Raw genomic sequence first — 11,924 nt, forward strand, 5'->3', positions numbered from 1 at the left:
GGGGAAAGAGAGGGGTATACAGCCAACTTAAACAATAACAGAAAGAAATTTAACAAGAAACAAACTTTTGAAATAAAAATTTCTCCAAAAAAATAGTTCTTTCACTCCGCACTAGGGTGCACTATTGTTGATCTTCAGTAGTGTCCTCTAGAAGAGAAAGTTCACACTTCTTTCTACAAGCAAAACAAAAATATGTCGAAAATGACACAGTTCAAAAACTCTAAAATTTCCAGGTAGTGACATCTTCTGAGGAACTTGAAAATTAATACCGTCAATAAAGTTCATACTTCCTCCAGCAGAGGAGTTTCAACTGGCGCACATTTTAAATTAGCGGCATGGAGGTGTACCGCCCGGTACTATTATTATTATTATTATTATGATTATTATTATTATTATTATTATTATTATTATTATTATTATTATTATTATTATTATATATTGCGAATGAGCCCATTAGGACTACACAAAGTACTTAGAGACAGGCATTTGCCTTTCTTTGTGCCCACACTTCCTTCATTCGTTTGCTGTGTGCTTCTTTTCTCTCTTGAGACCATGTTGTTCCGGTCTTCTTCTTTGGTTTTTCCTCTTGGTCAACTTGCCACTTATGAACTTTGGTTCTGAAGATAACCCGGCTTTGGATGTCTTCAGGTGTAATTCCTGCCAGTTTGAGATCTGTTTTAATTTCGCCAATCCATTTTATTGTGTCCGTTTTAGCTTTACTTCGGTTTTCATAAAATTCAACTATTTGCTTGGTAAGTCTATCTGGGTTCATCCTTTTTATATGTCCAAAGAATCTTAATCTGCGTTTTCTGATGTCGCTGTGAATGTTAGAAAATTGTTTGATTTCCTGTTTCCCTCTAAGGCGGTACTGTTCATCTACGAGTTTTGGGCCTAAAATTTTTCTAATGATCTTGCGTTCCTTTTTCTGAATATTTTCTAGATCAGTTTTCCTGTTCAAAATTAGTGTCTCTGATCCATAGAGGCATTCTGGTTTAATAACTGTATTATAGTGTCTTAGTTTAGCATGCTTGGAGAGACACTTTTTGTTATAGATATTTTGGGTGAGTCTATACGCAGTTTCCATTTTTTGGCATCTAACTTCATTGGCTTTTGTTTCCATTCCATTCTCCTGAATTATTTCACCGAGATATTTGAATTGCTGGACCCGTTTTATTTTGCCATATTTTGTCTCCATGAATTTAGGGGCTTCTTTGCTGCAGGTCATGTATTCAGTTTTTTCAAACGATATTTGGAGGCCGACTTTTTCCGCTGTTTCTTTCAGGAGTTCGATCTGGTTTATGGCTGTTGAAACGTCACGAGTTAAGATTGCCAGATCGTCCGCAAATGCCAGGCAGTCTACTGCTAATTTGCCCCTACCAAGAGTGATTGGTTGGTCAATCTTGAGGACAGACTTCTGTTTGCGCCATTCCTGTATTACCTTTTCAAGGACGCAGTTTTAGAGTAGTGGAGAGAGCCCATCTCCCTGTCTTACTCCTGTTTTGATCGGAAAAGGGTCTGAGATTTCCCCCATGAATTTAACCTTAGATTTTGTGTCTGTCAATGTCTCTTTTACAATTGCGAGTGTTTTCCGGTCTAGACCCTGTTCTTTTAATATCTGAAACAGTGATTGACGATCAACTGAATCATAGGCCTTTTTGAAATCAACAAAAGTACAAACTACATTTTTGCTACAAATTCTCTGATGCCTTAGGATTAACTTTAGGTTCAAAATTTGCTCTGGACATGAACGGCCTGGTCTGAAACCTGCTTGATATTCTCCAATTGTTGGTTCTAGTTACTGTTGGGCTCTATCGAGAAGGCACTGAGATAAAATTTTGTAGGCAACAGATACCAATGAGATTCCTCTGTAGTTATTTACATCTGTTCTGTCTCCTTTCTTATGTAAAGGATGAATTAGTGCACTTTTCCAATCTTCTGGAATTTGTTCTGTTTCCCAAATCTCTTGGATGATACCGGTGAATTCTTTTATAGTATTTGGGCCTGCTGATTTGAGAATTTCTGCTATGATCCCATCCTCACCTGCAGCTTTATTCATTTTAAGTCGTTTTATCTGTCTGGTAATTTCTTCTTCATCCGGTGGTACTGAATTTGGGTTTGTGAAGTCAGGTTCCTGCGGTGGAAATCTTTGTGTTGGCTCTGGGCAGTTAAGCAGTTCTTCAAAATACCTTGCAAGTTCGGTGCAGTTTTCTTGATTGTTCAGTGCAAATTGCCCATTTACTTTCTTAAAGCAAAGGTTTTGTGGCTGATACCCTGTTAGCTTTGTTTTGAAGTTCTTGTAGAAATTTCGTGTGTGGTTTTTTTCGAAGTCCTTTTCAATTTCCAGTAGTTGATCTTTCTCGAATTTCCTTTTGGTCTGTCGGATTAATTTCGCTGCCTCTTTCCTGACTGCCAGAAACATTTTGTGATTCTTATCGGTCTTTTTGCTGTTCCACTTATTGTATGCATTCTGCCGGGATTGGATGGCTTGTTCACAGTCTGCGTTCCACCAAGGGTGTTTTTTTCTTTTCTGCAGAGGAATCAGTGTTTGTGCTGTTTCAATTAGTTTGGTCTTGAGTTGCTGCCAATTGTTGGACTGCTTTTTCTCTAATTCTTCGGTGAGAGATGGCTGGATCCGACTGGTATCAAATTTCGGAATTATTTGCTTCCTTCTTCTGAACCTTTGGGGTATCAACTGTAGTTTGACTCTTATCAGATAGTGGTCTGAGTCTATGTTTGCACCCTTCCTTACTTGGACATTCATAATTTCTCTGTGGTTTGGGTACGAAATTGCCACGTGGTCAATTTGAAACTCGCCCAAGAGGGAGTTGGGTGATCTCCATGTCATTTGTTTAGAAGGTTTCTTCCTGAAGTGAGTCAACATGACTTTAAGGTTGAATGCCCTGCAGAATTCGACTAATCTCCGTCCATTTTGGTTCATCCATTTATGTGCTGGGAATTTTCCAACTGTTTTCCTGTATTTCCTTTCCTTGCCTAGCTGAGCGTTGAAATCTCCTAACAGAATTTTGACGTGGTTTTGAGGAATTTTTGATGCTGTTTCTTCTAATATTTCCCAGGATTTGTCTACCTTCTCGCGATCTGTTTTATTGTCTTCATTGACTGGCATATGTGCATTGATCAGTGTGTATGATTTGTTTGCACACTTTAGGGTGATTGTCATTAGCCTATTGTTTACACATTTCACACCTATTACTGAGTTAAGTATGCTCTTCTTGACTGCAAATGCAACTCCTAAATGGGGTGTGTTTTTGAGAATCCGTTTGTCTGTTTTACTTTTGAAGAGTCTGTAGTTCCCGAAATCCATTGCCTGTTCGCCAGTCAGCCTCGTTTCTTGGAGTGCCAGTATTTCTGTTTTTTGATCATTTAGGGTTTGCTCTAGTTCGTACAACTTCCCTGCCCGCAAGAGAGAATTTATGTTCAGTGTTCCGAAAAATGTTTTGCTGTTTGGGCGAAGTTGGCCAGAGGTCTCCGACTCCCTCTGTTTGCGTGTCCAGCCAGACTCCCCAGAATCCGATAGTCTGGTTGTGCTGCTAATGTCAGCAGTGGATTGGTTACCACCTGGGGTACAAATTTGTTTTCTGCCACGCCTCATGGTACTTGATTATCCAAGTATTGGACCGTAGTCCAGTTTCATAGGACTGGAGTGGATAGTTCCAGAACATACATACATGGCCCCCCCACTCAAACAAGCACCCTTGTTGACATAATGTGATTATGCGTACACGTTCACATGTCGACATTGCACTACCTGTCATTTGAGCGTGGCGCTCTGTCTCTAGGGTACGAGTATGCTTGCATACATACATTTCCAGCCGCACCTCTGGTGAACAGACGCTGACCACTTTGCCGCTTGCTGCAAGTCAGACGCGAAGTGGATTTCAGTCAGTTCTTCCGCCCTCTCCGCCATCGGGATGAATCCTCTTATGCCGTCGAGGCCGTTGTCCATTTTCCTTGTTCCCTCAGTTGATCCGCGGGTGCTTATTTGGCTATGCCTTATTCGCACCTGTCCTGCATATCTACAGGAACTTTCCCTATCAGCCATTGGGACGCACCGTGTCGGGGTTGAGGGCCCCCACCCCAGTGTCTTACATAGAGTTATGCCTAACTCCTACTCAGTTCAGAGCTTATTATTATTATTATTATTATTATTATTATTATTATTATTATTATTATTATTATTATTATTATTATTATTATTATTATTATTATTATTACTGGAGTACAACAAGGATGTCTGCTCATTATTGTGAATGTTGTTATTGTTTCCTGTGCATTTTACAGTAATCTCCCTTATGGAGAAGACGACGAATATCCTATCGATGAGTGATACTTCTACAGACATAAATTGACATTCTCTGGAGAACATTTCATTAGTAATTAATTACAATAATTATCTTACACAGAACTTCAGTGACAAAAATAATGTGGAAATGAAAAAGAAAAAAAAGTGAACATTTTCTCAATGTGATAATTATTACTTATTAAGTTTTGTGTGTACTATATTATATAAAGTGATATTACAAACAGTCATTTACCTATTAACTTATTTTTACAGCATCCAGAAGTTTAATAAGGAATTAAAAAGAAAAAGGCATATGTCAATTTTCCCAAGAAAATTTAGGTTGGAATTTATGAATATGTATTCATTTAACATCTATATATTAATATGTTATTCTGAATAAATATATATATATATATATAACATTTACAATTCTACTGCATTTGCATTATGAGCTTCCATATTTGAACCACTTCACTTTGATAATGGCCCCCCCACTCAAACAAGCACCCTTGTTGACATAATGTGATTATGCGTACACGTTCACATGTCGACATTGCACTACCTGTCATTTGAGCGTGGCGCTCTGTCTCTAGGGTACGAGTATGCTTGCAAACATACTAAGGGTCATCTTTGCGGTCTGCACAGGGCAAGCCAGTTAAATAACATACAGGGCTGCTGCATGTAACTCACCTATTAGAGGGTACAGAGAAATGTGCTACATGCAACACAAAATTCAAAAAAAATTTGCACTGCCCTGTTTGTTTCACACTACATATGAAACATGAGCTAGCCTCGGCTTCTTCTGATAGCTAGGTGTTCTCTCTATACACTGTGACAAATTGTATGATTTTACATCTTTGAAATCTCCATATGTAACAGGTAAATGAAAAGTAGATATGCGATGGATTTCCTTTCCTATTTGACCCCCTTGGTTGACTTTTGTTCTTGTTGATACCGACAATATTAGATTAGGTGGTTTTATCCCTTATTCCCTTCCGATCAGTGTTACAAAGGGGTACTTGCCCAGTTGCACTAGTTGTATTTCTTCTTAAAATGATGCTTCCAGTACCACCATTACTTTCAAACATTCACTGTAATGTTAGCTACTATCCCTCATATAGGACAGTTGTTTTTTTCTTTTTCTTTTAACCTTTTGCACTTCTATGTCAAGTGGGACTGACATTAAAATATTAGACTTGCGTTCCGATGTCCAATCACACTCGACATGACAATAGCTCGTACTTTCAGCGCTCCTATGACGACTGTGCTGTGTTCCAGTATTGTAGATCTATCTAGCAATCTCTGAGATAACACCTTTCCGTATTTGCAGGCATTGTAATGACTTTGTAAATTCTGTTATTCTCGAATGTTTATGACAGTTTTACTGATGATATAGATTAATGTAAACTTGGCTTCTGCTTCATTTTCGCTCATGGAAATGGATATTTTATAACAGTTAGTTGATTGTATTGATGCTTTCAACATTTGGAAAGAATTCAACCTCAGTTATTGACAAGAAGAAGCTAAACTGTGTTGAACAATTGGAGAAATTAAACATAATTATTGGCTACCCGTTAAAGATGGAAGGTATTGATCGCTTGGACCACTATGCTTTCATAGTAAAAAGCTTGAAATGGTGGCAGAAATTGCACTTCTGACTATTGTAAGTGGCAATAGTCGACAGGTTTTGCACCGCAATTTTTATGGACATTCTATCGCACCAAACCTTCTAGAAACATGTGATCTGGCTGGCGAAGTACACAATGAAGTTCACAAGCGAGAAAGACCATCTCCTTCTGATGTTGAAGAACATTTGAATGGTAAACTGCACATTATCAACAACCAACCAGGAAAACAACAAAAAGACTGGTGTCTGTTCAAACAGGAGCAAGTAAGTGTTCAAGGAAACACGGCACAAAATGAAAAGTTAAAAGGATTTGTGTTCTAACTGCAAGTATATAACGTGTAACATATTTTGTGTTAAATAGTTGTGCATTGTTCACTTCCTGCAGATGTTCATAGTGCAGACATTAATTCAGAGTGGAACAGGAAGGGTAATGGAGTTCAAAAGATTAATGATGTTTCTCCTTTCACCAGAAAGGTAATTGGTTTAGATGGTGGAAAAGGACCCCAGTGCCAACAGCAGATAAAATGGAAGAACTTCCCCCGGTGTCAGCATCATCTGTATTTCAGTGAAGTGGTTGCAAAAGACGTCTCTACTCATGAGGAGCAGCCAAAAGTTACACCTGGCAGTAGGTATAGAATGTGTCTGGGAGCAGTGACCCCACAGGACTTTTAAACTTGCCTCGGGAAAGGTTAGGACGTACCCTATAAGCGATGTGCAGTTCCCTGTGTGAAATGGGTACCAGTAGTCAGCATCATGGAGGTGGGTATAACCAACCTTATGACTCCGACAGGAAAAGCAGAAAAAGTGGTGAATTTTGTGGAGAAAGAGGGTAGAGAAATGAGGAGGTAGAGCAAAGTTGAAAGAAAGGGGAAAGGAAAGAAGAGAATAAGGAAAGTATATACACCATACTGGAGCGGGGGCAGAAAGGTGAAAGATGGAGTGGGCTTGATCATTTCCAAATGCTGGAGGAGCACGTCAGCGACAGGATAATGAAAATTGAACTGAGAATGAGGAACAAAATGGAGAACTTCATACAAGTATATGGACCACAGACAGGGAACAAAGAGGAGGAATTCCTGGAGAAACAAGAAAACTGATGTGCAAGTGACTATAATGGGAGACTTAAATGCACGGGAAAGAAACAAAAGACAAGGAAAGTAAGATGTAACCGGATCATGTGGATATGCAAGGAGAGAAACTAGATAAGATTTGTGAGAGGAATGGAATGATGGTTTCAGAAGAAAAACAGCAGGAAACTACAAGTTGTTGTGACAGAAGAATAAAAATCTGTAATTGATTACTTCTGGTTGCAAGGGCAAATCGCAGATAGTTGTTGGATGTAACAGCTTCACCAGGAGAAGCAGTTGGTGGAGATCATTGAGTTGTGATAGCAAACATGAGAGCAGAGAAAAATGGAAAAATTAAAGAAGATAAGAGATAGTAAAGTAAAAATGTGGAAATTAAAAGATAAGAATGTACAGGAAGAATTTCTGGAGAGAATGAAACAACAAGTGAAGTAGGAAATGTACTAACAAGGTACAGTCACGAGGCTGACGTATTTGACCACCTTTAAATACCATCGGACTAAGCCAAAATCGAACCTGCCAAGTTGGGGTCAGAAGGCCAGCACCTTTACCGTCTGAGCCATTCAGCCTGGCTGTAATTGTAAAACCAGCCCAATTATTAAAATTACTGCCTGATTTGCCGAGTCTCCCCTATGTTGTCGAGAATGGAATCGGAATAAACATGTGAGGGTGCAGAGGTAAAGGAATTTCCATTCCCCTATTTCAGTAGGCCTAAATATTTTGAATTCATTGGGCCTGAAAATAATGAAAACATGAATGTGACATACAAACTTTGCTTGCGAGCAATCATTTTGAAAGTATGTTTAGTCTCGCTTAGTGATGATAGCCTCTTAAAGTCTCTATGCTAAAATGGAATGGAATTGCTAGGCGGGCATTAATTCCATTGTGGAGTTTATCTCCCGTATGCAGTTATCAGACTGTGCCTCTTATAAAGGGCTTCTGATAAGTTCGCCTGCATACACCCCAGCATCAGTGGGTAGGGTCTGATGAGTCTAGTGTCAGACCTAAGACAAAACGCTGGTTAATAGAGCAAACGCCTGAAAAGCCATACATCTAATTTTTGATCTGATCTATGCTAAAAAACACAAAATGGAGTAATGTATTTTCCCTTGCAAACTTTCGTATCATTCCAGCCCCATGTGAAAATAGAATGTCAGTAATTTCCTAAAGACTCGCATTCTGTGAAGTAATAAGTAATTGAAACTAACTATAATATTTCTCTGGTGACTCCCAGTACGGCTATTTTGTACTTTTCCCATCACTGGCTATGGTTTTAAAGAGTCTGGTTGGAAATACACTGGCAGAAAAAAAATCCAAACACCAAGAAGAGGTTGTGCTAGATTAACAAACGTTCATAGGAGTGTTTATACATCTGAAAGATGATGTTGATTCAAATTTCCCACAAGAAAACTGACTCTAGCAGACAAGGAAAATCATGAGCACTTGGAATTCATGACCCTGGGCTGTAAGTTGCAGTTTTAAACAGACTGAGGGGCTGAGCTAACTTAAAAAACTAGCATGCACACAGCTGTACTGAATACACAATTATATAGAAGGAAACAAATGAGGTGGCACAAGCAAGGGAAATCGAGCTCTTGTGAGGTTAAGTGAGATCGGTATAAAATAAGCACCTACTTGGAAATTCTCTTGAATGGGCTTTAATTTGTAAGATTTTAGTATTTTAGTTTTCAAGTACCAATTGTGAGTCACCATTCATTGCTCTCATATGTGGATGAGTGGTACTTTCGCAGAAGGATAGGTTGCGGCCACGGCTCTGTATTGGAGAGGCGGAGATGGGCTAGTTCCCACCATTGGTTGTCCTGCACTAAGGCGAATGCAGGGACAGTTCCTAGTAGGCTGCCTACCCCCTCACCTCCTGGCCTGAGAGACGGTGTGCCATCACCTTCAGGGGAGGAATGACAACATTTAGTAGTAGTTCTCCAGGAATGTTGTCTCACACTTCAGCTCCAAACACAAATCTCAAACAGCAGGTTGGCTGAAAATGAACTGTAATTAAATACCCAAAAGACTGAAGATTTAGATTCTGGCTCCTATACCAATGGCACCATCACCATCAATAGTTAGTACTTACATCACAGACACTAGGCTGAGAGTAAGGCACCTAGTGGAGGTCTCTTGTGACGAGAAGTGATCTGACCTGTAGCTCTCTGTGGAACAGACTCGGAAGTAAAGGCAGATCCTCCATGTTATGGAGATGAACACGAGGATTGGTCATGTTAGAAATCAAGGCGTATAAAGGGAACTTGATGTGGCCCCAGAAGACGAGAGAGGCTCGTTTCAGTGGTATGTTCATATTATGCACTGTAGAATACTTCAGTAATAATACAATCCTCCCATTAGACTAAGGAGGACCCTGGCCTCGAGGGAGACCTCTGAAAACCATGGATGGATAACATCCTAGAAGACCTGCAGCCTGTACCTTCAAGATCTCCATGACCAGGTCAAATGGCAAAGATATAGTGGAAACCATTTTTAAAGATAAATGTTAAGAAAGAAAGTCATAAGCCAACATTCAAAATAGTGTTCTCATAGCACAGTGGTCAAATCGCTCGATTAAGGTGCACAGATTCAAGTCTTCATCAAGTCATTTTCTTAGGAAGTTAATTATTTTTACTCTGTGATGAAATGGCTTTAGAGAGTAGTAAAATTAGCGTGGAGTGTTGGTAAGGTACCTTCAGATTGGACAAAAGCAGTAATTACACCTATCTATAAGCAAGGGAACAGGAAGGATTGCAACAACTATCGAGGTATCTCATTGATTAGTATACCAGGCAAAGTATTCACATTGGAAGGTAGGGTGCGATCAGTCGTTGAGAGGAAGTTGGATGAAAACCAGTGTGGTTTCAGACCACAGAGAGGCTGTCAGGATCAGATTTTCAGTATGCGCCAGGTAATTGAAAAATGCTACGAGGGAATAGGCAGTTGTGTTTATGTTTCGTAGATTTAGAGAAAGCACATGACAGGGTACCGAGGGAAAAGATGTTCACTATACTGTGGGACTATGGAATTAAAGGTAGATTATTAAAATCAATCAAAGGCATTTTTGTTGACAATTGGGCTTCAGTGAGAATTGATGGTAGAGTGAGGTTTTGGTTCAGGGTACTTACAGGGGTTAGACAAGGCTGTTATCTTTCACCTTTGCTGTTCGTAGTTTACATGGATCATGTGCTGAAAGGTATAAAATGGCAGGGAGGGATTCAGTTAGGTGGAAATGTAGTAAGCAGTTTGGCCTATGCTGACGACTTGGTCTTAATGGCAGACTGTGCCGAAAGCCTACAGTCTAATATCTTAGAACTTGAAAATAGGTGCAATGAGTATGGTATGAAAATTAGTCTCTCGAAGACTAAATTGATGTCAATAGGTAAGAAATTCAACAGAATTGAATGTCAGATTGGTGATACAAAGCTAGAACAGGTCGATAATTTCAAGTATTTAGGTTGTGTGTTCTCCCAGGATGGTAATATAGTAAGTGAGATTGAATCAAGGTGTCGTAAAGCTAATGCAGTAAACTCACAGTTGCGATCAACAGTGTTCTGTAAGAAGGAAGTCAGCTCCCAGACGAAACTATCTTTACATCAGTCTGTTTTCAGACCAACTTTGCTTTACGGGAGCGAAAGCTGGGTGGACTCAGGATATCTTATTCATAAGTTAGAAGTAACAGACATGAAAGTAGCAAGAATGATTGCTGGTACAAACAGGTGGGAACAATGGCAGGAGGGTACTCAGAATGAGGAGATAAAGGCTAATTTAGGAATGAACTCGATGGATGAAGCTGTACGCATAAACTGGCTTCGGTGGTGGGGTCATGTGAGGCGAATGGAGGAGGATATGTTACCTAGGAGAATAATGGACTCTGCTATGGAGGGTAAGAGAAGTAGAGGGAGACCAAGACGACGATGGTTAGACTCGGTTTCTAACAATTTAAAGATAAGAGGCATAGAACTAAATGAGGCCACAGCACTAGTTGCAAATCGAGGATTGTGGCAACGTTTAGTAAATTCACAGAGGCTTGCAGACTGAACACTGAAAGGCATAACAGCCTATAATGATAATGTATGTATGTATGAATGTATGTATGTGATTATTGTAGTTTATGAATAAACAAAAATAAATAAATTTCACAATTTCAGTATGTCGAGAACCCCATAACGTACACAAGACTCAAACCTGTGCACCTTGCATTATAGATCATTGACCACTACACTTCTCTGAACGAGGCTGATAACTGGCGTTTGATAACTGAAATCCAAAATGTTGAAAATTAATGTCCATTCAAGAGAATTTTCAAGTAGATACTAATTTCCTACGTGGTGGGTTAACGTCAGGAAATAATCTGTGTCTTCTACACTACATAGTCTCACGGTAGCTGATATACTGCTTATTCATTTCCAGATATCCACATTGCTCCCGAGGACAAGGCGAGTCCTAGTATGAAGGCTCACCTGCCGTGGAAGAGCCATCTTCACCGTCCTATGAGCACCGTATTTCCCAACCCTTTCAACACAAGAACAGCCTACCCAGGGCCGGTGTTGCTGACTCTCAAGACCAGTTACAAATACTTCTGTCCTAACGCAGCTGTACCAAAGAGCTCTGAATAAACCACAACTGAACTAGTATGTCATAAGGAATGGCAAGGAACACACAAATAGTCATATACAGAGAGATAGGAACATGTGTATCTACTGTCGGATTTTTTATTATGGACACTCGAGTTTAGGCATTAATTAGCAAGAAACCAACAGGCGTATACCAATAGTTCCATTAGACTGTATAAGACAAATTGTTTTGAAATTCATTATTTTTTATTTGTGGTCGTAGTGAATATTGTCTAGGTTTTTGGCTTCTTCTCCAGGAACCACTCAATTAAAAAATACATACAAAGAAAACTACT

At 39.5% G+C, this 11,924-nt stretch overlaps 1 protein-coding gene across 1 annotated transcript in view; it reads left to right on the plus strand.

Annotated features, from left to right (window-relative positions):
• LOC136874258 (uncharacterized) overlaps positions 1–11,631 on the plus strand; it is an 82,806-nt gene extending 71,175 nt beyond the window's left edge. The window contains exon 5 of the mRNA XM_068227711.1: positions 11,426–11,631. Within this exon, the coding sequence (XP_068083812.1) occupies positions 11,426–11,631 (206 nt within the window). The remainder of the gene's footprint in view (positions 1–11,425) is intronic.
• The last annotated feature ends 293 nt before the right edge of the window (positions 11,632–11,924 follow it).

This window comes from Anabrus simplex, chromosome 5 (genome assembly GCF_040414725.1).
Source record: "Anabrus simplex isolate iqAnaSimp1 chromosome 5, ASM4041472v1, whole genome shotgun sequence".
Classification (NCBI taxonomy): Eukaryota; Metazoa; Arthropoda; class Insecta; order Orthoptera; family Tettigoniidae; genus Anabrus; species Anabrus simplex.